We start from the raw sequence: 27,187 nt of genomic DNA on the forward strand, positions 1-27,187 counted from the left end.
GTTTTTGTATTAAGCAAACTATTAGATAATTGTAGTCATGCACATTTTTAATGAGAATTGCATAGTGTTCATAGTAAACCTTAGTAGTCATATTTCATAGTAAGATTAGTATTGATTAATTTAAGAGAATTAGCATATAAAAATATTGAATGTTAAAAATTGTAATTTATTGGATAACTGTAGTCCTGTTTTGTTTGGACAGAAAATATGACTATAAGAGCATGGTATATTGAAAATACTGTCAAGAATGTGAAAGCTGGGGAAGCTAGGTAGCACACTGAATAGATCACCAGCTCTGAATTCAGGAGGACCTGAGTTCAAATCTGGTCTCAGACACTTAGCACTTCCTAGCTGTGTGACCCTGGGCAAGTCATTTATTCCCAATTGCCTTGGCCAAAAAAAAAAAAAAAAGAATACTAAAGCCCAGAAAGTGGTGAAGCTAGTGAAGTAGGCCAAAGGAAGCTTAAGGATTAAGTTGGGGATCAGTTAAATATTCCTTTCTAGTTGTTCAGTTTTTTCTCATTTCATTTTCAAAAATGCTTTTGTTTAGAATTTATCAATAACATTTTAAAAAACAAATTTTAGTGAAGAAATTAAAGTTCAGCCCAGTCAATTCAGAGAATCTGTAGAAGCAAATGGAAGAATTTATGAAGATCAAAGGAAGTTAGAAGAAAGTTTTACCATTCACTTAGGTAAGTGAATAACTTAGTGTAATTATAATTACAATAATTGATTTTTTTGTATTTTTATAAGAGAAAGAATGCTTGGTATGTTTTCCCAGAGTATTTTTTTACTCCCTTTTTTAATACACATTGCCATTATTATAACTTATTAATTAGTTATCTAGCATGTAGCATTATTAAACATAAAATTAGCCATTAAAATTAAGATTTACAATACAGACCAATGGGTTTCTCTTATACCACATTATACCACTCCTTATATCACATATTGTGTTCCATATTTGCAGTTAGCCTATATATTTTTATTAATGGATTTGTAGCATTTTTTTCTGTTCTTTGTATGTGGACAAGTTCATGTTTGCTTGTATTTGTCAAGTTCAGAATAAAATTACTCTAAAATAGGGCTATTTTTTACACCTAGGAGCCCAGCTGAAGACCATGCATAATTTGAGATTGCTGAGAGCAGACATGTTAGACTTCTGTAAACACAAACGAAATCATCGGAGTGGTGTAAAACTCCATCGGCTGCAGACAGCACTCTCACTCTACTCAGCGTCTCTCTGTGGCCTGGTTTTATTGGTTGATAATCGCATCAATTCATACAGTGGTATTAAAAGAGGTAAATTAATCCTTTTTCATGTAGTTTCATTCTGTTTATTAAATTCCTTTTTATATACCTTTTTTCAAAAATCTTTTTTTTTTTCATATAACACATATCTCAATACACAAAACATTATACCAGGAACTAAAGCATAATTATTTTGCACAGATTTCTTGCTTCTCTATTAATAGCTTCCTTTTCATTCTATTTTCTTTTTTCCCTGTCAAAAGTTCTGTTATACTTTAATTATATTGCTTGATAATATGTTTGGTTAATAATGAAATTATAATTAACTATAAAAATAAGTACCTTAAGATACTATGGCATATATAAACCTGATCAAAAGAAAAGGTTTGAGATTTGGAATCAGAGAGCATTGATTGGAATCCCAGCCACTTATGTTTTCTAACTATAGGCAAAACAGTTAACCTCTTTGTATCACAAGTTTCATCAACTGTAAAATTAGGGGAGTAAAAGGAATGATTTCTAAGGTCCTTACCAGCTTTAAATCATCTATGAGGCTGTGTAGCAATACCAGGACTACAAGGGTATAAATGAAACAAACACTAATAGAGAGCTATACTCGAGTAACTTTAGTAACCAGTCTTGGTCCTGGAGAATAAACAATGAAACATTCATTCCTTCACTAAGCAGAGAGTGAGGAAATATTTGGCAGTAGATTACATCCATTGCCATACACGATCAGGTCAATATATATATAGATATAGATATAGATATATATAGATATATAGATATATAGATTTTTTTTTTTTAATGAGGGAGGCTTCATTTCCCTGCTGGGAGAAGGGAAGAAGGTCAAATGATTGAAATGTGAAAACAAAAAGCATCAATAAATATGATTTTAAATAAAATAATAGGTTTTATCATTTAAGTGATTTACCAAGTATCTGGAAGTAGGATTCAAACTCATTTATTGTTCTTCTTGTTTTGTTTCAGTTATATTCAATTCTTTGGGACCTCATTTGGGGTTTTCTTGGCAAAGATTTTGAAATAGATTGCCATTTCTTTCTTCAGCTCATTTGACAGCTGAGGAAACTGAGGCAAACAAGATGAAGTGACTTCAGTGTCATGCAGCTGGTAAATGTCTGAGACTAAATTTGAATTCAGGAAGCTAAATCTTCCTGATCCCAGATCCCAGCATTCTATCTACTATACTACCTAGCTGCCCAGAAGGTACATGTTCTTGATTTCATCTCCAAAAAACTATGTACTACACCTAGAGTAGAAGTTCATTTTTAGTGAGTTAAACTAAACATATCTGAGAGTGTAACTTTGTTAAAGAGCTGGGAAACCTACTGGAATTTATATCCCATTATTAAGAACTTTAATGTACTCTCTCCTACTTTTTGAACTGTATTATAATCATTTAAAAGGTAACAAGTTTTTGAATATTTAGAATCACATACAGCTTTTTTCTTTTGATCCTCTTTAACCTTAAATATCTGCTCCTTGAATGTTCATTCCGTATGTATTATATGTGTATATGATAGCTCTCTCCTTAAAATATAAGGTCTTTGAGGACAGGAAGCTTCACATTTGCCTTTGAAGTTCTAGTGCTTAGTCCAATGCCTAACAAAATTGTAGGCACTTAATAAGTGCTTGTTGATTGATGTGAGGCCCAAGTAGTTTAATCACTGTCCAAGATAAAACTTAGACAAAGTGTTGGCCATATATATGACTTTTTCAGATACATCATATTAAATCATCTGCAAAGGTAGAAGGAACCATCCCTATGGATAAAATCATAGTTTTTTTTTTTTTTTTTAACAATTTTTTTAAATTATAAGATTAAATTCTCCATAAAACATTTTCAAAAATGCAATAAATCACAAAAAGGGAATTGTATATGAAGCCATGTATCTCTTATTTCATACCAGTCGCTTTTTTTAAAGTATATAATGCATTTCCTGTGTTACTTTAAAAACTGCTTTGCTTGTCTGTGCTTCTTAACTTCCTTCTCTTTTTTTCTATGCATTGAAAAAATATATATTTCAAGCTTTTTTGAGTAACTCCCCTTTTCCTCCCCACCCCCAATTTAAGCCCTTTTAACAAATTAGGTATATTCAATTGAAATGAATCCTTACAGTGGCCATGCCTTGAAATGTTTGTCTCTTTATGCACCTTGAGTCTACCACTTCTCTGGCAGGAGGAATATGTAGCATCCTCCCCCATAGATCTTCCAGAGACATGATTGATCATTGCATTGATCTGAGTTCTTAGGTCTTTCAGAATTATGTTTCCTTATAATCTTCTTATCCTTATGTAAATTGTTTTCCTGGTTTTGACATCACTTTCTGTCAGTTCATACTTTCCAGGATTCTCTAAAATTATCTATTTCATCATTTCTTACAAATAATAATCCATTAAATTCAGTCTTTCCCCCAAATGATAGGAAGTTCCAGTTCTTTTCTCTTTTCTCCCCTCCAATTAATTCCTACTTCTAGACAAGGAAGTTATTTTGCTTATAGTCATCAAAATCCATCGTTTTTCTTCTTTTTAGCATTTGAAAACAAATTAATTTCTATTCTAACAGTCATCCTATCTTTTTCTTTTCTGTAAATAAGTTTTTACTGATGTTTTCTGCTGCTTATATCAGCATGGTATCCCATGTTCCCTGCCCTTTCTAAACTCTCAGAGAGCTATCCCATATAACAAATTAAAAAGATATTTTTTTAAAGGAGGAAAGTTACCACAATATACCATCAGTATATTGAAAGAGTTCAAAAACATGTGAATGTGTAGCACTTATGGATCTCTCTCTTCCATAAAGTATTAGGCTGGGGATATATTCTCATATGTTTATTTGAGTCCCTTTTCCATCATCTTTTTGTAAATACTTCCTTCCTGGTATTATCTTTCCTCTTAACTACACCCTTCTCCTTGCTTGTTATCCCACTAAGTTTGTTATATTTCTATTTCATTCTGTTATGTATATGTTCAACTCTCCATTATCTTTTTCAAATAAGAGTGAAGTTCATTTGCCACTTATCCTCTCTATCCTTCCTCCAAGTTTATATGCTCCTTTTCTCAAGCATCTCAATTGTAAATAATAAGTTATATTCCTTTTTCCCTCCTTTCTATGCCATTGTATTCCTTTTCCTTTTCCTTCTCTTTTGTCTCTTAAAACTCCTGCAACTGAACTAATCTACACCCAATGTTCTATTTTTCTTATTTGATTCTCTCAGAAGCTTTTAAAGACATTAAGGTTTTGAAGGGACACTTGTGTCTTCCCCTACTATTAGAATCTCAGCACTATATCATTATAATGACCCTTCAGATTGCTCAAATTTATCTTTCTAGGTTTCTTTTGAATCTTATGTTTGCATTGCTCGGTTCTGGTCTTTTGAATAGAAATGCTCAAAAGTCCCCTATTCCACAGAGACAACAGTGAACAGAACAGTTGATCCAGAATAAGAAAGATTTAAGTCCAAATTTAGCCTACCTGTATGGCCCTGGGCAAGTAACTTAAACTGCCTCAATTTCTTCAACTGAAAATGGGAATAATAATAATAGCACTTTATAAGAACTGTTAAAATCAAATGAGATAATATTTCCTTATATTTTTTTAAAAACCTATTTGCCCAGTTCCTTGTGTGTATTAGTACTCTCCATTAAGGTCCCCTTTTTCCTTAGGATTGAACTTCATTTTACCTAAGTTATTCTTAATTGTAAGCTTATATCTTTTGCCTTGTGTAATATTGTATTTCAAGGTCTCCTCTAACTTACAGTACAAATTTCCGGGTCTTGCATATGTGTGAACTGGTTTTGTTTTCTTTTGTTTGCATTCCTTGAAAAGTAGAAGAGACCAAAGAGAAATGAATAATTTTTTTAAAAATTTTAATAGCCTTTTATTTACAGGTTATATGTATGGGTAACCTTACAGCATTGACAATTGCCAAACCTCTTGTTCCAATTTTTCCCCTCCTTCTCCCCACCCTCTCCCCAAGATGGCAGGATGACCAGTAGATGTTAAATATATTAAAATATAAATTAGATACACAATAAGTATACATGACCAAACCAATATTTTGCTGTACAAAAAGAATCGGACTCTGAAATATTGTACAATTAGCCTGTGAAGGAAATCCAAAATGCAGGTGGGCAAAAATACAGGGATTAGAAATTCAATGTAATGGTTTTTAATCATCTCCCATAATTCTTTCGCTGGGCATAGCTAGTTCAATTCATTACTGCTCCATTGGAACTGATTTGATTCATCTCATTGCTGAGGATGGCCACATCCATCAGAATTGGTCATCATATAGTATTGTTGTTGAAGTATATAATGATCTCCTGGCCTTGCTCGTTTCACTCAGCATTAGTTCGTGTAAGTGTCTCCAGGCCTTTCTGAAATCATCCTGTTGGTCATTTCTTACCAAACAATAATATTCCATAATATTCATATACCACAATTTATTCAGCCATTCTCCAATTGATGGGCATCCACTCAGTTTCCAGTTTCTGGCCACTACAAAGAGGGCTGCCACAAACATTTGTGCACATACAGATCCCTTTCCCTTCCTATGATCTCTTTGGGATATAAGTATTAACACTGCTGGATCAAAGGGTATGTACAGTTTGATAACTTTTTGAGCATAGTTCCAAATCGCTCTCCAGAATGGTTGGATGTATTCACAATTCCACCAACAATGTATCAGTGTCCTTGTTTTCCCACATCCCCTCCAACATTCCGCATTATCTTTCCCTGTCATTCTAGCCAGTCTGACAGGTATGTAGTGGTATCTCAGAGTTGTCTCAATTTGCATTTCTCTGATAAATAATGACTTGGAGCATCTTTTCATATGGCTAGAAATAGTTTCAATTTCTTCATCTGAGAATTGTCTGATGAATAAATTTATAAGAAAGTTCTGGTGCTAGCTTTGCTGTTGGTCCCCTTTCCTCCTCCTCATTGGAAGTCCTATTAGACTTCTTGTTGGCTTTTGAGGTTCTATAGTAGAAAAAGTTGCTATAATTTCTCATTGGATTTCCTGATCATTATTTGGACTAATGCTATCTCAAGTTTTTATTGGAATAAATATATGAGAATTGTACTGTATCTCCATTAAGGCAGCCCTCTTGGCCAGAAGACAAAATCTCAGATTTTTGAAGTACTTAATTTCATATATTAATTGAAGATAAAAATATGAGAGATGGATTATAAATCTTTTATGTGTGTGTGTGTGTGTGTGTGTGTGTGTGTGTGTGTGTGTGTGTGTTGCCATGCATACTAGAGTGGTCTATAAGTAAAAGCCCAAGATTCAAGAACTTGAATTTTAAATTTATGTGTAAGTTTTTGTGTCTCTTAGATTTTGCCACAGTTTGTCAAGAATGCACTGACTTTCATTTCCCTCGGATTGAAGAGCAGTTGGAAATTGTCCAACAGGTAGTACTTTATGCTCGAACTCAACGCAGGAGTAAATTGAAAGAACCAAATGGTCAGTAAAACAAAAAACTTTTTTTTTTTTTAAGGTTCACCAAAAAAATTTAAATTTCATTTATTCTTATTGATTTTTAGTAACATTACATAAACACTATCTAACTATATCTTACTTGGTAAATTCTAATTCAGAAATTTTCTTAATATTTCTTTCAAAATATACTTTATTTTTAATCCACTTCAATAATAGTACTTAGGTCACCATGCTTTGAATGATGATTAATAATGATGAGACTCCTTAAATTTTCTGATATATGTATGCTAATTTTTTCTTTTGGTCCCAAGTTTTTAAATTTTGTTTTATAACTACTATAGAATTGAACAAAATGGACATTAAACAAAGGTTGTTGCTTCATTGATTCAGTTTCTTTAATTATAAAATATGTATAATTTTGCTGTAAGATTTTGCTTATTTGTATTATGTGTGCTATTTCAGATCCACAAGTAGAATAAAAGCTCTAATTTTAGAAAAAAAAATCATTTTGTCGCTTTCACACTTTTAAAAAGCATTAAAGTAACATTATTTCCACTCCTTTTTTCCCCTCTACTTAATGTTTAATAGAATCCTGTGGCACAAAGCAGTAAGTTCTTGCTCATGCTGATTATTCATTATTTCCTTGAGATTCTATGCCCTATTAAATTTTTTTGTTGTTATTTTACTCTTTACACTCAAGACAAGTGTCTTTGCAATTTATTTTCTAAACACTTTATAAATAATATATATGCTCTTCATATATATATATATATATATATATATGATGATATAATATAGATGCTCTTCATTGAATGAATGAATTTTTCCTTCTTTCTCCTTCTATAATAATAAAATATTGGTAAAAACATAAGTCTACTCTGATCAAATTTCAGAACCCTTTACTCTGTTCTTATTTGGATAAAAAAAAAAAGCCCTTAATTTAAAAAAATCTTTAAGAATTAATATAGTTTGTTTTCCATACATCATGCAGAGTCTGTATACACTGCAATCATCCACAACAATAAATATAGTAAAGTAAAACAGTATCAAAGAGTTATTATAACTGATAGGCAGTACATGCAATTTTACTCTCAATTTGCTTTTTTATTTGTTAAAAGAAAAAAAATGAGTGTTTTCTAAATTAATATGAGTTTTCTCCAGTGTTTTTAAACTATTTTTTGTTGCCATTTAAAGTTATATTGACTTATATGGGTAAAATAATTGTATATATTGTTCTTTTCATTCTGTTTTGTTTATTTGAAATTACTTCTTTCAAGTCTCCTAATTTTTTTTACATCTTCATAAATTAAAAAGAGACATAAATTCATACCAAGGTAGACACAAACCCCGTTTTGGCCATAAAATGTAAGTGTAAATGTTGTTTTTAAACACTTTTGATACATGAATGTCACATGTCTCATGTACACTTGCCTTTCTTTTTACATATTATGCACTATTATAGTATTATATGCTTTAGGCATAGAATTGCAGTAATTACTCTAGTCTGTATGTAATCCCAGTAATTTATTACTGTTTATAAAATTACTTGGTAGATAAGCAGAATGCTTGGTAAATTATAAAACTTAATCCACTGAATCATCTTCCAAGCGTAAAAGATTCCTCTTTATGATTATAGTTTTTTTAAAGAATCACAAGGAAAAATAAATTTTTCTACTTTTTTACTTCATGGCTGGACTTCCTTTGCATTTCTAATATAAATCAGAGCAGTGATATTCGTGTTCACCTAGTTAATATAGCTAATTTCTCTCACTCTCTATCCTTTATCTGTAAAATGAGTCAGTTGGGCTAAATGAGCTCCAAATCCTATGAAAACCTTATAATTTAAGTAACTTGCCACAAATGACAAGTAGCAAAATCAGGGTTGAAATCCAAGTTTTCTGACTTGATTGCTGAATTCCTACCATAATACATATCAAATGGCACCTCTTCTAGGAAGCTCCCTTTTATTCTTCTAGTTAACAATCTATCTCTGACTTGGATCTTCACATATAATTGAGTATTTATTACAATTGAATTTTTTCTCATTTACCAAGAGGCTAAAAAGGTAAACTAGTTAAGTAGTCTTGGGGCTTGCTGTGGGCATTCTGTGAAACATGTTTCAGGACAGAGCCAACCACATGAAGAAAATGAAAGAGAATTTATTTACCACAAATCTGACTAACATTCCCTAATACAGGCTTCCCTCTTCTCCATACATCCTCTTATTTTATTTAGACACATTGTAGAAATGATAAGGACATGAATACTAGGGCCTCTACAGGTGTGGAAGAGTTTGAGAGAATTTTGACTGTGTTGACAAGACTGCATATGTGCCGCAAATGACAGGAAGTTTGCAAACCACAGGCAGTGCATGTACATCATGATGTTATTTTGTTCTTGTTCAAGCAACTACTTTTGTGGTTTGAGTGAGTCAGTAAAACAAGTAGGGTTATAAAAGTCCACTTTCCTAAAGGAACCCCACATGTTGTTACAGAAGAGTCTTTTAAAAATACTCTCATGGATAGATTTGACATAGATAGACTTATGTTTTCAGAATAGCACTTTGGAAGCTGTATTTCAGATGGCCTGGTGGTTGTGTTTTCAAAAGAAATAAAAAAATTAGGAAGAGGGCTGAGTTTGGAAGAGATATGAATTATTTTTGGACATTTAAATTTTAGATTCCTATAGGATAGGCAGTAGGAAATAACTGGTAGACAAATATTAATACAAAATTTTCAGGAGAAAAAGTAGGACTGGACAGATATATCTGGAAATTATCTGCATAGAAATGATTGTTTTATCTACTGATTTCACTGAGAAAAAAGGGTGTTGAGAGAAAAGATCCCAAGAGAGATCCATAGAATATATAAAGAACACACGGTATAGATAATGATTTAGCAAGGGAAACTGAGGAGGAATAAGCAGTAGAAGAATTAGGAGAGATCATTTCCATGAAAGTACAAAGAAGAAACATTATCTCAAAGAAGGAATACTCGGCAACATCAAATACTTCAGAGGTCAAAGTTGAGAACTGAGAAAGAGCCATTGGATTTGGTAATTAAGAGATCATCAGTAGTTTAAAGGGAATGATGAGGTTAGAACCTACATTACAAGATGTTGCAAAATGAGTAAAAGAAGAGATAAGAATAGACAACAAGCATATGATTTTGTTCCCTAGGCTATGAATGAGAAGATAAAGAGGACAGTAACTTAACAGAATCATAGGTTCAAATGAAGAATTTTTTCTTTTAAGAATGGGGAGACCTAAACATCTTTACAGGTAACCCCAAAGGAGCCAATAGAGAGATAAGTAATCAGTTTTATTTTTACTTCCCAAATGCAAATTTTCAAATATATGATAGACAAAAATCATAGGATCATGGATCTAGTGCTAGAAGGGCTCTCAGAGGTATCTGATCCAACTTCCTGATTTTAAAGATGAAAAACAAGGATAACCCATGTCCTTCTCTCAACCTAAATGTCCTAATTCCTTTCAAAAACAATCATAGATTAAACAAAACCAAATGAAAAAAAGAAAAGAATTGCATGTAACCATACCATTACTGTGAAAGAAATAAAGACTATGCACATTACTTTTAAAAAGGCCATAAGGAGAGGTCAAGGAATCTTGCTTCTCCTCTACTAGCTGGGATGCCGGGCAAGTCTCTTAACTTCTGGAGATTTGTCTAAGGACAGATCCACTTTGGTATAGTAAAGGAAGTTTCCTACTCGAGAATTCCTTACTCCAGGGAAATCGCAGATCAGATACCAAAAAAATTCCCATGTCCAATGTATATGCTGTTTGTTTTTCTTCATAAATAGATTTAAGAATCATTTTTATGAAGATAACATTTGAACTTTGAACAAGATCTCTGAGAGTGTATAAAGAAAAGAGAAGAAAATTACAGACAGTGTTGGGGGTATCTATGCTTAGTGGAAGTTGCATTGGGCTCAAATAAAGAAGGAATAAATATAAAGGAATAGGGAGAAGAAACAGAAGAGTGAAGTCCCCAGAAACCAATGGAAGAGAAAGTGTGTGAGAAGATGAGGTATTCGGGAGAGGTCAGGGGAGAAGAAGATTGAGATGCAGGAGTTAAATGTATTTTGTTGGTATTTGAGAAGGCAGAATGACAGGATTAAAAAATGGACACAGGAGATTGGAAAGTAATGGAAAAATTAAGAAGCTGCATTTTACAAGGGAATAGGATGATAGATTTAAAGCTGGCAAGGGCCTTAGGACTCCTTAAGTTTACCCTCTTTCATTTACAAAGGAGACTGAGGCCCAGAGGGGTGTCAGAACTAGAATTCAAAACCAGACCTTCTGATTCCTGGTCAGCTTTACACTACATCACACACTTCCTGTGATCTTGAGCAAGTTTCGCCACTTCTGGAGTCTGTTTCTTCTTCTGAAATAGATAACTGGGCTACACAGATCTCATGTTATATAACTTTAACACATATCCACACAATCCACACATATACATGATGTCTTAGACTCTTTTAAAAAAAAAAAAAAGACTGTATAAATATGAGATATTGATTGTAGTAGTGAGGATATTTTCCCATTCTATATACAGATTCAGGAAACCGGAATGGAGGAAATGATGATAAGACTAAGAATATTGAACGAAACTATTCAAATATTTTACCTGGTGAGTACTATTATTACATTCAATTGCACTGAAATAATAGATTTGAAATATAGCTTTTTTATACTATAATTTAGGGACTGTTTATCAGTCAAAATATCTTGGTTTAAGTAATAACTTCACAGAAAAATATTCTGCCTCAGTTATTTTCTTGATTCCAAAGGAGAAAGTTCTGTCATTTAGTTATATAGGTATTATTTTCAACTTAAGATTTCCTTTTTATTCATTGTTTTTTTAGTTTCTCAGAAAGATGAGCCAAGAAATATTTACTCTTTCTGATACAGACAGGAGAATTGAACTTCTAGAACATGAGTCATCTGATTTAGAATCTGTTTTATTTTCATTTCCCAACAGATTATCTTACTTCCCCTTCTTTCATTTCCTGTAGTGTTCTTGGATGTTTATTCATCCTTTTAACCAACTGGAAATTTAGAGTCTCCTATTTCTCATCCTGGCTTAACTCACTTGATCTCAGCAAGAGTGTGCTACAATTTTCTTATTTATAAAATTTTACCGGCAAGGCCTTATTAAGCATTTTGTGATAGGAAAAATTTTTATTGAATTGTGAACTCAAATATCACAAGGCCAATACGGTAGTAATAGAATTTTAGAAAAAGAAACTAGAGACCATCCAATCCAAAATAGAACAGGCAAAATGCCTAAATTCTTTACTGTAGACTATTCTACCCTTTGTACCCTCAAGAATTAGAGAAAAAAAAAGAGGTGGGGGCAGGAAAACAAGGTGCCTGGGTGGGAAAGGTAGGGGGGAGAGACAGTTTCTAAAAGCTAATAGATTTTAATAAGGCAGGACCTTTTAGTAATAAATTTTATAAGCTAGTAAAAATTTAATGTGAATTACTAGATTTAAAATCTGATCTAGTTTGACCCTTTCCCCACTCCCTTATTTATTAACAAATGAAACTAAAGCCAAGATTCTCTGTGATAGTGCTAGAGTTTATAATAGGACCATCTCCTGAAGGCTTGTCCATTCTTTTCCTGATTAATTAGTTTCATTACAGTCACCTCTTAAAAGTAGATTTTTCTGCATGTCAATCATATTACATTTTAATGTGCTCTTCTTGACAGTCCAGCTGGTTAACTTGTGGTTGTCAGGCTTCAAATTTCCTTCCACCTTCAGATCTGGTACCTTGGTGGATAATGTTAGAAGCAACATTACATCATCTCATGCTGTTTCCTCCACCTTATGGAACAGGAAGCTATCTTTCACTCCATCTAAAAATACCTTCATTGAGACAAGGTTCATCATATTCCTTTCCATCAGCTCCATAATTAAAAGCATCCATATTTTGTGGCTTTCTTAAATTGTGCCAGTCTTGTTATCTGTTCCGGAGGCACTGACGTCTGAGATTTTTTTGTTGTTTTTAACTTTACTCTTTTGTTGTATCAGTTTCCTTCCTTGAACTCCTTGGTCTTTTGGGGCAAAACCTAGTTAAGTGGCTGTTACTGCTTTTGAACCAGGATATTATTGTAGGTCCATATTATGGAAAAGAATATTATAAACTATTAAGTGATATCTTAGCTCATAGTAAATCAGTCCCAAGGGAACTGTGCTTTCATATTACAAGATTCATATTTGAAAAGAACTTATTGATGAAAACTATCAATATCTTATATTTCTATGTGTTCCCCTATATTACTTAAATGGTACTTTGCATGTAGTAGGAACCCAATGAATGTTTAATTTAATATTGACAGGTAAGTTGTTCCTATTTTATTGAGAAGGAAAATGAGACTAATAGAGAAGTTTCTTATATCACCCATGTCAGAAGCAGTACTGGAACAAGCATTACCCACAATTGATTCTGGAATCTTTTAAGTTATTTTGCCTTTCAGGTGGACTTTGGTTGTTGTTTGACCTGCAGATGTAAGTTAGCAAAGAATATAATAGTCTTAGAATGCATTAATGAAGGTAGAATGAAGTCTGTTGAGAAACTACATTGTTTCAGTCATTCCACTAGACCTGTGATGGGCCATCTGTGTCATGAGTAACATTGTCAGAGTGATGATTAATGTTTACAGCATGTTTTTCTTGGAACAGTCCTTGATTAGGTAACACAACAAATTATAATTTCTATTTTGCAGATCAGTAAACCAGGGCAGAGAGAGGTTAAATGATTTGCCATGGACCATACAAGTACTAAGTATTAGACCTATGACTTGTACTTAAGCCTTCTGATTTGAAAAGAAGTGTTATTTAACTCTGCTACTCCAATGTCGAAATGAACTGAATGAGCCCAAATTATAAATGTCATATTAGAATTCCTCACCATGCTATCTTCTTTGTTGATATCTTCTCTTTTCCTTCACCTTATTTCCTTCTGTTCCTTTTTGGTTTTCTTCATAGCTTCTTTTCTTCTTTCTATTTCACCTTTGTCTCAGGTCAACAGTGATACCTTTGAATAGTTCTTATGTCCATTAAGGATACTTAGGGCTAAAGATTGTTGTATATCTCTTAGTGTGTTAGAAATGTAGATTTGCTAAACAGAACCCTAGGGACCTGGAAAAAAGTTAGTGCACATTTGGAAAATGAACATTTTATTCCTTTTTTACTAATTAAATCAGATACAGTAATGAGTCCATGTATCATATGAAATTGATTATTATTCTCACTCATTTGCCCCTCTTGCCAACTTTTTCTTCACCCACCTAGACAGTGTGAGCCATGGAAGTGATGCAGGAATTAGGGAGCAGTTCTGGTTTTTTGTTTTTCAATTAACAAAATTTTTTTTCTCTCCTGTCCTCCCCCAAGAAAAGAAAATCAAAAAGCCTTTTAATAAATATGCATAGTTAAGTGAAAAAAATTCATATTCAAAAGTCTTTTTATCTGTTTCTGCATTTTGAATCCATTCATCACCTTTGTTAGCAAATATTTAGCATACTTCATCATCAATCTTGTAGAATTATGATTGATTACTGAGTTGATCAAAGTTCTTAAGTTTTCTGTATTTGTTTATATTATGTTGTATGATGAAGAATAAAGTGTTTTCCTAGTTCTATTCACTATGTGATACTTCATACAAGTCTTCCCAAGTTTCTCTAAAACTGTCCTTTTTGTTGTTACTTATAATAGAAAAATATTCCAGGATATTCTTATGCCGAAATTTGTTCAGCCATTCCACACTTGATAGACAATCCTTGAGTTTCCAGTTCTTTGCCACTATAAACATATTTTTACTTTTGATCTTTTTCTTCTTTTCTTTTATCTCTGGGGAATAAATCCAATTAGTGATGCTGCCAAGAGTTCATAGCATTTTGACTTCCCATAGAAACCTACACCACACATGATTTAATAATATTGATTCAACTATAACATTCATAACTTACTGGTTATATCTATTAGTCCATTACATTGGATATAATTGGGAGTGATGTGTTCATTTGAAATATATAATGATGTCTCTTGTTTGCAGGAGAATTTTATATTACCCGACACTCCAATCTCTCTGAAATCCATGTGGCTTTCCATCTCTGTGTGGATGATAATGTGAGATCTGGTAACATCACAGCTCGTGATCCTGCCATAATGGGCCTCCGAAATATTTTAAAAGTTTGCTGCACTCATGACATCACAACAATTAGCATTCCTCTCTTGCTAGTACATGATATGTCAGAGGTAAGCTGGTAAAAAATTATCATGACTGTACACATATATAACAAGCTGCATTATTGACAGTGTTGGACTGTGACACAAAATTCAAAATTTGAATAATTTAGAATGATTTATTTTTAACTTTGAAATAGATTAGATGATTTCTTTCCCCCCCCCCCTTTTCTTTGTTTTTAGTAGTAGCAGACTTACTTTCTGAATTATTTCACTTCTTATTTAAATTAACTTATATTATCTCAGCACACACACACAAATTGGTGGTGGGAGATCTGTAACTCTAGCCTGGCAAGTAACTTAAGCTTAATGCCTCAGTCCAGTCTCTAAGACTATAAATATTGGGGCAGCTGCTAATGGGCATTGTTGACAATAGGAGTTTCTATACTAACATGATCCCCCATACTGATGAAATCACAGATCTTAAACTAAAAGCACACTATATACAGAATTACTATTGCAGGTCCTGTCTTCTCCAGGATGGCAGCTTGGTCCATTACCTATCCTGGATCTATCATGGGTTCCAGCATTCTTTATTCTTTTCAGTTTCTGAAGATTCTGGATTTGGAGACCAGTTCTCTAACTACTTCATGCTGTCTCTTCCCCTTAGTTTTAGGTGGAAGTGAGGGAGAGAGGGAAGGAAAAAAGGGAAAGAAGGAAGTCCTACATCTAATAGGTTGGAAATTGGGAGAAGAAAATGTGTTTATTAATAAATATGAAAATTTTGTGTGTGTTACATTTTACAATAGTGTGAAAAGAGAGAGCAACCTTTTAAAAAAAATTTATAAAGCTTGACCTGTTTAAGAATAGGTATTATGTAGTTTTTACATGGGATATAATTTGAAACAGATTGCAGCTGCATTAGGGATAGTGCACTGCTAGTAATTGGACTTAAGAGTCAGAAAGACCCTCATTTAAATCCAGCCTTGGGCATTTACCGGAGCTATGACTGAGCAGTTATTTAACCTTTTAGTCTCAGTTTCCTGTCTATAAACTAAAACTAATAGGACCCTATTTCCCAAATTTACTGTGTGATTCAGATGAGATCATTTATTTAGGTTCTACATAAGCATTATTATTATATAAATGTAAAGGATTATTAGTACTGTTCAATATATATTTTTAAGTGACTTGTACCACCTAGTTCTTTGATCTTTTAACCAGATTCCATTAACCTTTCCTTTTCATCACTTTTATACCTATCCCATACAAAGCAAAGATATCAGTTTAGATCAGGTTACAGATTTGTTTTTCATAGTTCTCTTCTCCCTTTCCCCCATTTTTTTCCACAGTAATTCCTTTATGAAATCTCACTTCCAGCAATAAAATCCTCAATTACTCAATTCTCAATGAACTTGTTGCCATTTTTGAGTTACAGCCACTCATCCATCTATAAGAGTATTTGGAGAATAAAGTAACAAAGAAAGTTTATGATGAATGATGGTCACAAGGAAACATACAAACATTTCTGCAGCTGTGGTCCTGGTTAACCCAGTTTATAAAAATGGTTATATGTAGGTGGAAAACAACCTCAAAAACAATGTTTCCAAAAGTCACTCAGTTCAGATTAACTTCCAGACATCTGATACTGTTAGCATTCCCTCTCCCACAATGGGTTACAAAAGTTGCATGTTTTAAATTAGGACAGCCAGCTGCAGAACATTAAACTGGTTTCCAAAGCATTCAATTTAATTCACATAAGTATATTGAGCCTTGATTCTCCAGTTGCATTTAAACCTCCCATCCAGGTCATGAAGTTTATTCTGCAAACCTAAAAAATCAGTCAAATGGCTATAAAGGTAATTGTAGTTAGCTTCCTATGGAAAGCTCCTAAATCGCTTTATAATTTGTCGTAATGCCATATAGAGATGACAAATACCCAGATTTTCTCCTTCATGTCATAATAATTTTTGTCTACCAGGAATAGCAATTTCATATTTTTTCCACATTAAAAATAAGGGTGAATATTGAATATAGATCCATTATTGCTGTGGATCCAGACCTGGGTCTGGGACTAAATTCTGTCCTATATAACATAAGCAGCTGTGAATTGCCATGCACTGTGTGTTGGGGTAAAATATTGGATGAAATTGAATGTATCAAAAATAAAAAAGCAGTACAAAGAAAAAAAAATGAAAAGGAAAGAAAATATATATTTATTTAATCAAATCAAACATTTGTCCCCAAGAGGAAAAATGAGCTATCGATTTTGGCTCTTTGATCTGAGAATTCTGTTACATATAATCATTGGTATCAGCTTTAAATTTTTAGGAAATAGGAGTTGGAACCAGGAGTCAAGACTGCTGAGATGCTATTACTATACCCTACTTTCCCTCTTTGGTTTATCAGTAAATGGTTGAGTAATTTTATCACTCCAGTGTCCACTCAAGCAACAAACATTTATTAAGTACCTGCTTAATAAAGAAATGTAGCGAAGTGCTGGAAATGTAATCTATAGCACTTGGAAACAGATTGGAAGCTGACACTTAGATTTTGAGTCTGGGTGATTAGGAAATTTGTGGTACCCTCAACACTAAGAAAGAAGTTAGGAAGAGGGAGGAAAGATAAACAGTTCACTTTTAAAGAGTGAATTATCTATTTCAAGTTGTCCAATAGATAACTTGGAAATGCTGGTCTAATAGTCAGGAGAGAATTCAAGGCTAGATCTGAAAACCATCTGTGTGAAGCAAGAGAATCTTTGTGACCAGCCCCCCACAATGTGGTAGTGAGATTGAATGGAAACAGTGTTTCAATAAATTAGCAAAAGTGCTTGAGGAATGTAAGATGGCAACAGAAATTCTCCAGACCATCCATATTCTGAGTGATCAGCTAAAAGAATCATTGGAAGGTCCAATTTATGCAGTATGCCGTGAAACACTAAAATCACTTGTAAACTGAAACCTTTTTTTCCCCATGAAGATCCAACATTAATTAGAAGAGCCAATCTAGGTGACAGAAAGGAGTCTAAATAGTGCCCCTTGAGCATTTGTCCTATATAATTAAGATCACTGGTAAGGTTTAAACCTGAAGTCAGCATGCTTGAAGGCTGCAGACTGCGCACCCGGCACCCATGGCATGCTGACAATGCCTCATCCTCCAGCTCTTTCCAAGGGGACATTTCCCCAGTCCATCTTGTGTGTTTTCTTTCCCAAGTACATTTGTAGGACAAACATGTTTAAAAAGAAATTCAAGTCCAGAGCATATAAGGAAATCAAATAATGAAAGATATAGCCATCATAGAGTAGAAAGGACTCTGGAGATAAAGTCAGAAGATTGGGTTCAAATTCTGTCTTTCTTGCTCTGTGACTGTGGCCATGACATTGTCCCCTCTGGACTTGGATTCCATCTCAAAAATGAAAAAGTCAGACTAGATGGCCCCCAAACTCTCTTCCCTTTGGCGCTATTCTAAATAAAGTCTGATCTGGAAAGCTCCAGGAGACTTGAAATAGGCAAACATCCTGATTTTCCAAAAGGAAAAGAATGTGGATTCCACAGACTGAATCAATCAATGAGTCTGACATTTGCCCTTGGTAACAGTTCTAAAAGGGGATTAAGAGCTTAAAAATTGAGCACTTAAAAAGAAATCAGTGAGCAGCTTGAATCACCATGTCACTTTAAACTAACCTCATTCGCTTTTTTAATGGAGTTATCAGATCAGGCCACTAGACTTTTCTGGCCTCCCGAGGAGTAGCTTATAGCAGCAGTGATAGTTTGATGGGCTCTTGCATCTCCCTCAAGGCGGTCTTTTCCTCTCCCAGAAAGTCCAAGAAAGGTCTTCACCTGGTGAGACAAAAGATTGGGGCTCCCATCCCCATCCCAAAAGGAGGGCCACACTCGGAACAAACCCATCCTTCCTTAGCTTCAGCTCTCAGTCAAAGCAATTGATTGTCGAGCAATTCTCAAAAAGCTTTGGAAAAGATCCACAGCTCCCATGCAGTCAGAGTGCAATGAATAATGTGTACTTCAATGAACTTTTCTTGCCTCTTAGGGAAAAAACATCAAGCCAGGAAAGAGCTGGCAAACTTGGCTCATGGATTAGTTAGCTTGACCGATTGTCTTTCTTCTTTTTATTTCTTGTTTCAGGAAATGAGTTAGTTGAGGAGTGAGGGGACATATATTTAGAAATGAAGGTAATAGACAAATATTTCAAAAAAATTTAACTTTTAGAGAAATATATCAAAATGATTTTTTAAAATGAGAATTAAGTTCTAGGAGTTTTGTGTACTATAGGCTTTATATAAGTCAATAGTATGCTATGGCATCAAAAAAATTATTACAATCTTAATCTGTTTAATTAGAGGTACATTAAGAAAAGTTTTATATAAAACTAAAATGTTTATAGGAGTACTTTTTGTGGTAGCAAACAACTGGAAACAAAGTAGCTGCTCATCAATTGAAGAATGGCTAAACAAATTGTAGTGCATAAACTTAATGAAATATTAATGTCATAAGATACAACACCTCTCCTAGATCACTGTCTAGTCATGGCAGAGGGGCTAGCATAGGTCAGTGAAGATTACCCCAAACAGACAAGTCATAGTAAAGATTTGTGACAAATGGTGATCCACTGGAAACAAGGAAATTGCAAACCACTCCAGTATGTTTGCCCAAAAAAACCTCATGGATTAGGATGTTATGGGCCACAGGGCCATGAAGAGTCAGGATACAAGTCACATAACAACAACAATAAAGAACTTGGAGAAATACAGGAAGATTTATATTACCCGATGAATGGATAAGGAAGAGGAACAGGAAAACATTATACTAAATAATGTAAGTAGAAAGGGGGGAAACCAGGAACTGATTATTGTTAATTGTAATAACCTAATTTAATCCAAGGGAAGGGAAATGTAATTCCCACCCACTTTTAATTGTTTTGATGGTATTATATTATTTGTTCTTTAGAGACAGTTGCTATTATTTTTGCTAAACTATTATTTTGTCCTCTTCTTAAAATTTTTTGATTACATGTCATCAATAAAAAGATTTCAAATGCTTTTAGAGAATGGTGCAGTGTTCTGAGCTATAGAATCTGTCTTGATCAAACTTCATTTGGAGGATCACATTCAATTCTTTTTTTTTTAATTTTTCTTTTTTTTTATTATAATAACTTTTTATTGACATAACCCATGCCAGGGTAATTTTTTTTTTACAACGTTATCCCTTGCACTCACTTCTGTTCCGATTTTTCCCTCCCACCCTCTACCCCCTCCCCTAGATGGCAAGCAGTCCTATATATGTTGAATATGTCATAGTATATCCTAGATACAATATATGTTTGCAGAACCAAACAGTTTTCTTGTTGCACAGGGAGAATTGGATTCAGAATGTAAAAATAACCCGGGAAGAAAAACAAAAATGTAGTTTACATTCATTTCCCAGTGTTTTTTTTCTTTGGGTGTAGCTGCTTCTGTCCATCATTGATCAATTGAAACTGAATTAGGTCTCTTTGTCGAAGAAATCCACTTCCATCAGAATACATCTTCATACAGTATCGTTGTTGAAGTATATAATGATCTTTTGGTTCTGCTCATTTCACTTAGCATCAGTTCATGTAAGTCTCTCCAAGCCTCTCTGTATTCATCCTGCTGGTCATTTCTTACAGAACAATAATATTCCATAACATTCATATACCATAATTTACCTAACCATTCTCCAATTGATGGGCGTCCACTCATTTTCCAGTTTGTAGCCACTACAAACAGGGCTGCCACAAACATTTTGGCACATACTGTTCCCTTTCCCTTCTTTAGTATCTCTTTGGGGTATAAGCCCAGTAGTAGCACTGCTGGGTCAAAGGGTATGCACAGTTTGGTAACTTTTTGGGCATAATTCCAGATTGCTCTCCAGAATGGTTGGATTCGTTTACAACTCCACCAACAATGCATCGATGTCCCAGTTTTCCCGCATCCTCTCCAACAATCATCATTCTTTTTTCCTGTCATCCTAGCCAATCTGACAGGTGTGTAGTGGTATCTCAGAGTTGTCTTAATTTGCATTTCTCTGATTAATAGTGATTTGGAACACTCTTTCATATGAGTGGTAATAGTTTCAATTTCATCGTCTGAAAATTGTCTATTCATATCCTTTGACCATTTGTCAATTGGAGAATGGCTTGGTTTCTTATAAATTAGAGTCAGTTCTCTATACATTTAGGAAATGAGGCCTTTATCAGAACCTTTAACTGTGAAGATGTTGATCACATTCAATTCTGAACACCACCTTCAGCAAAAACATTGGTAAGCTAGAGAGCTGCCATCAAAATAACAAGAATAATGGAAAACTTTGAGGTCATGCCAGAGACTGCTTGAAGTAACTGGGAGTACTTAGCCTGAAGAAGAGAAGACTTAGGGAGCATGATAAATGTCTTCAAATATTGAAGGATTGTCATCTAAAAGGGGATTAAACTTTTTTTCTGCTGGGTTCAGAGGATAGAAGAACAATGTGTGAAATTTGCAAAGAAAGCATATTTAATCTTGACATTAGGAAAAAAAACCTTAGGTGGGCTATATCTAGAGATAGTACATTCTCTTTCATTACTGGTTTTCAAAGGCCAAATACTCATTATTTGGTAAATTATAGTTGAACTAGAGGAGCTCTAAAGTTCCTTTCAATTTTGTTATGATATGATTCTATGATGTTTAACAAATATAATCATACATTTTCATAAAGGGAATTCTTTAAGGCTGGTTCTTTTTTTTTTCCTGCTGGTTCTTTTATATATATATCAAGTCAAATACTTTCTTATACTCAACAAACACATCAGGATCTGGTATTCTCTATATCTTTCAATCCATTGTATGACTAAAGATATAGTATGGTAAAAAGAATTATAAAGTCTGCCCTATTCTCTTTTTTAATTTTCATCAAAGAGTCTTCAGAGTCTTCATTGTGTCATTTTTTTCATGAAACTTCTAGAGATGAGAAATTAATATGGGTTGCTAGTTAATAATTACCGTTCAGTTACCTTTTTTAGAATAATTATATTATTTTTTCCCCTACCCTTGAATATTCATCTTCCCCTCTTCAAAATTGATTCTCTCAATACTGTCAAATCCAGCTTGGATGTATTTCTTCTGTGTGTCCTCAATCTGATCCAGCTACTCTTCCTGTCTTGATATCTTTTAGAGGCAATTCTGTTTCTTCAAATAGCAGTAAAGTTTAGTCTAAATGTAGTATCATTGATGATTAAAATAATTTGTTATAGAAATATTAATAGGTCTGTTTGTTGTCCTTCCAATTTCAGCTATATATACTTTTGGAATGGCTAGAGTTATTTGTGTCTCACATGAAACTTTCTGCCGACTCATTTTTCCTCTACCACTCTCAGCTGTTTTATTAATCAATCTAGCCTACAATCTTAAACCATCCTCCTTTCTAAGATTTTGCAAATGTGTTTATATCTTTTTCTTGGCATCTTGACCACAAGTCTTTGCTTGGCAAGGAGGTCAAGTGTTCACTGCCCCTTGTGGTTTCTGGACACTTTTTTCTTCCTCATTATGGCAACTCTTTAACACTGGTAAAGCTTCAACACAGTAACTCCTTTAAAAGCTCCACAGATGTTTCTTTGTGTATTATTCCCTAAAATAATACAGATTAGCCCTGGAACTCTATATATACTATTGTAATTAACTATATATAGTATGTCCCAAAAATTTTAGTGTAGTTTTAGACTAATAAAGTTTTTAAGCTTAAAACTGCATTAAATTTTTGAGTTCCTACATTATGTGTAAGGTGGATAAATTTATGGAAAATTTATAATGCTTCTTAAAGTATGCGTGCTACAGAGGTATTTGTTAGAGGTTATATTAAAATAGCTATTAACTTGAAATTAATGGGGTATATTGGTATCCTCAAATTCTAAAAGTATAAGATGAAAACCATGAGAAAGTTGGGTAGATTCTGGAAATATTTTAGACTCTCTATAAAAAGGCTAAAAGGCCTAGGATCCTTTTAGGTGGAAGAAATACCCATCTTTAAAAGCATCAAAGTAACTATCAATTTGAGAATTAAATGAAATGCGGTTTTCACCATATCTGAGAAAAGGGGGGAAATACTGAAGGATAGGGGGAAAACCATTAAAGGAATTATCCCAAAAAAGGCTCTTGAATAAATTCAATGAGATTCTTTTTATCACTAAGTAGACCTAAAAGAAGGGGCTAGAGAAAGGATTTACATGAAATAATTCTTGCCTTTTAAGAAATTCTAAACAGTTGAGTCTTAATTATCCATAGCAATGTTATAAATTAGTAGAATAGATAATCCTCTTGTATCTGGGCGTATAGGGATAATGAGAGCTGCTGCTTTCTAATGGAGCTGGATCACTGATGTTCCAAAACCCAGGGATAAGAAATATCTTCTTAGGAAATGCGATTGATGTAGGCTTGCCTAAAGGCAACTAGAGTTGGAGGTAGCAGGAAAGAAGTCCCTTCTTAACCCCATGCTGAGATTTGGGAAAGCAAAGGCTTCTGAAGCCTACACAGAGTAGTTCTAAGTCTAGATAGATTGAGAAAAAGTTTTAATGAGATAAGGAGAAGTTAAGTGTCCTGTAGTAATAAAGAATAAGACTAAAACAAAAGAGGCTTTGGAAACTAAATTATTAACCTTTTCACCTGTATTCTCCTTGTTTTCTCTAACTGTATGTATCCTAGTAGTATAAGTACTAGTAGTACTTTAAGTACTCAAGTCCCTTAAGTATCACTAAGGTTTTGATAAGTACCAGGTGAAGAAGTGAGGAAACCTTGGTCATGCTTCCTTATAGATGATCTGATTCTTTAGTACCCAAAAAAAGTAGCGAGACCCAGTGATAGAGTGGAACCTGAAAGGGTGAACTGAGACCTATACGGACAAGGCCTCTTGCATGCTACCTTACCTCATACCACCACAACAGAAATAGGATATGGTAGAGGACGAAGAAAAACATTGTGGGATTAATTGGCCACAGTTGTCAACAAAGGGCATGATATACCCAGGGTTAATCAAGTGTTGATTTCATTTTTAATAAGTCATGGTGAAAATTGAACATACTGTCAAATGTATTGGGGTTTTTATTCCCTCCTTTGTTGATCTGTTTTAAAGGAAAGTTCAATGGTAAGGTAGCAAGGAGAAAGTTATGCTTGAAAATGAACATAATGTAAAAAATAAAACAGCAGTAGAAAAATTTCTACAGTAGTAGAAAACTACTGATGAAACTTTTCTATTTTTTATTTTGTTTTGTTTTTAGGAAATGACCATACCGTGGTGCTTAAGGAGAGCAGAACTTGTGTTTAAATGTGTAAAAGGTTAGTGTTTCTTAAAGAAAATTCACATGGCTAACTATTTGTCTTTATAAATTGTTGGCAAATAGGCCAGCTCAAAAAGAGTATTGAATGTTGAAAACTTCAACCCCAATCTGGTACTTATGCCCTAGCTGGCAAACATTTTAGGAAGGTCCTCCTTCTCCCTTTGCCAGCTGTAATGTATAATATTGCTTCTTTAGTTCTTCTGATACATTTCCTCCCCCCCCCCCCCATTCTTGTCTACTTCTGCTTCTCATTCTTATGAATATTGATCAGGATAAATCATCTTAGTTTTATATTTACCTGGCAAGATAAATGATGTTATTTCCTTTTTAGAAAGGAGGGATTACATCTCAGAGAGGCATAGATTACTAATAGTAGGGCTAGGACTAGACTCAGTTCTTCTGACTACTTGTCTGAAACTCTTTCTACATCATCATGTAACTCCTCTCTTAAACATTAACATCAACCCACCCACAGATCATTAAATTAGTTCTCAGGAAATCTTTAATAGCATCTTAGAGAAAAGCATTTCCCAAATGAAGTTGACCAATGATACTTTGATATTTGAAATATGTTATTGATAGTGATAACTGCTGCTCTGAGGGACCTAAGAGTATGTAATATCTCTGAGATGAAGAATTGAATAAATTTTGGAGCTAAATTAAGAAAACTAAACCTGTTTTCATACTGAAAAATTTCAACACATAGTAAATATTTTTGATACATACATTAGTTAATGTTTTGATATGTACACAAATATTGAAATTTCCACCTGCAAGTCCTGTTCAAGGTTCTATGGAATCCAGTTTTGGGAACAGTGTTTTAAAGCTTTAGCAGCTAGAGTTGAGGGAAAATAAAGGAGAGGAATCTATTGTCAGATGGTTACTTAACTGCTGCCACATCAAAAATGATACAAGGTCCTGGGGGAACTAGGAAAAGCTTGTTTCTGTCTGAGACTTGGGGACTCTATCAGGCAAATGGCTGCAGAAAACTGAGGGAAAATGATGCCTCACAGAGAGAGTTTGAAATATTTACCTCTGCCCCCACAGTACTTGAGCAGTAGATTTGAAAGATCATTGTTCTTAGTTTAGCAATATTTCACTGGTTTTATTTCAGGTTTCATGATGGAAATGGCTTCTTGGGATGGAGGGATTTCTAGGACTGTACAGTTCCTGGTACCACAGGTACGTTAATTGAGTCAGACTGACCCTACTCCAAGTCCCTTACTCTGGCAAAGCACACTCTAGGTATAATTTAGGCATACTCTTAGTAGCTTTTATTCCTGTAGTAGAAGGTTGAATGCAGAAAAATGATTTAAGAGAACCCAGAATCAGTCTCACACTTAAGCATAATTTTTTCTTTCAAAAAAAATTCTTAATTTTTATTGATATAATTTAGTTTTATACCTTCATTTCCAAGTATCTCCCTTCCTTCTCTCCTACTCAGCTAGTCATCCTTTATAATAAAGATTTTAAAAGATAGAAAGGCAAGAGAAGCAGTTCAATAAAATTTACTAACATACCACCTAATCTTATATTATCTTATAGCATTCCATTCTCAGTTTCCCATCTCTGAAAAGAAGGGAGAAAGGAGGTGCATTTTTTTACCTTTTCTTAGACAGGGTTACTTATTATTATTGATAGTGTTCATTTTCTGTTTTGTTTTTTTTAAACTTCATTGCCATTATGTGTATTGTTTTCCTGGTTGTGCTTATTATTTAAAGTCTTTTCTATATCACTTTAAGTAAGTCTTTCTGTTTTGTATGGTTTTCCATTCTAGTTTTCTCTCTAGACTTTGGCATATTTTTAGTGCCAATACTACTTATTAAATAGCTCTTTAGCAATTACCTTGCATTACCATATTTATTGACAATAAATATCACAACATTTATTTTCAAAGAATTAAATATCTCAGCATGTTTTTAAGCCACCATTGAAAGATAAGTTTCAAATTATTCAATGGTTTAGTTCTTAAAGGTATGGTCTTATAACAGATGTGAAGACTTTTTCCTTACCTCTTACAGAGTATTTCTGAAGAAATGTTCTACCAGTTGAGTAACATGCTCCCACAAATCTTCAGAGTGTCATCCACACTCACTTTGACATCTAAGCATTAAACTTTTCTTGGACAACAAGTTATGAAAATGGATGATTAAATGTTTTGTCTTGAAGAATGTTGGAATTATCTCAAAGTGTATTTACTTAAGTGATGAGTCATATGTTATAATGTAAGATGTATATGTTAAGCTTGTCAAATAGTTATTTGCTACATGAAATGGTGTTTGGTCTTTAATTCATAACATGATATTTAAAAATCATCTCCTGTGACCAGTCCCTTAAGCACCTTAATGAGACCAGTTATTAAATGTGGAATATTTGTGTACTCCACATTTTGCTTTCATCACTTGAAAAGTCTTGTTACACATGAACCCTTCATGTAGAAAGTTAGCTGCATTTTTTTTTAAAGGAGGGTTGTGGGGAGATCTAACATTTCATGACCTTGGAAAGATATTAATTAAATCTTAAAATAATGAAAAATTTAAATGTCAATCATGTGCAAAACTTAACTGAAAATGAAATGTTCTTTATATAATACTTATCAAGTAAAAATGAAAATAAACTGAAATATAAGCAGCAAAGAGAGTCTGTGTGAAAATTCTTAGTGGAAATGATAATTGCTATTTCATTGTATCAACAAACATTTATTTGTAATCACCTAAAGTGTGTAGACACTGCTAAGTGATCCAAATTAAAACTAAGTCAGACAGTCCCTTCTCTCAAGGAAGTTACATCTTCTTGGGGGAGATCCTATGTGTGTGTGTGTGTGTGTATATATATGTATATATATACATATATATACACACACACACATAGGATATATACACACACACACATCTATATATCCAAAAACATATCAAAT

General features: G+C 33.6%; 1 protein-coding gene across 2 annotated transcripts in view; it reads left to right on the top strand.

Annotated features, from left to right (window-relative positions):
- C5H12orf4 (chromosome 5 C12orf4 homolog) overlaps window positions 1–26,897 on the top strand; it is a 45,866-nt gene extending 18,969 nt beyond the window's left edge. The window contains exons 7-14 of one of the 2 annotated variants that reach the window (XM_031938992.1): window positions 586–692; window positions 1,105–1,302; window positions 6,612–6,740; window positions 11,294–11,368; window positions 14,797–14,999; window positions 24,211–24,268; window positions 25,385–25,452; window positions 26,292–26,897. In XM_031938992.1, coding sequence (XP_031794852.1) covers window positions 586–692; window positions 1,105–1,302; window positions 6,612–6,740; window positions 11,294–11,368; window positions 14,797–14,999; window positions 24,211–24,268; window positions 25,385–25,452; window positions 26,292–26,384 — 931 coding nt within the window. In that variant the 3' untranslated portion in view covers window positions 26,385–26,897. Of the gene's footprint in view, window positions 1–585; window positions 693–1,104; window positions 1,303–6,611; window positions 6,741–11,293; window positions 11,369–14,796; window positions 15,000–15,450; window positions 19,716–24,210; window positions 24,269–25,384; window positions 25,453–26,291 lie in introns of those variants that run through there. The other variant, XM_031938993.1, reaches the window with a different exon arrangement.
- Window positions 26,898–27,187: the final 290 nt, after the last annotated feature.

Source organism: Sarcophilus harrisii, chromosome 5 (assembly GCF_902635505.1).
Source record: "Sarcophilus harrisii chromosome 5, mSarHar1.11, whole genome shotgun sequence".
Lineage (NCBI taxonomy): Eukaryota > Metazoa > Chordata > Mammalia > Dasyuromorphia > Dasyuridae > Sarcophilus > Sarcophilus harrisii.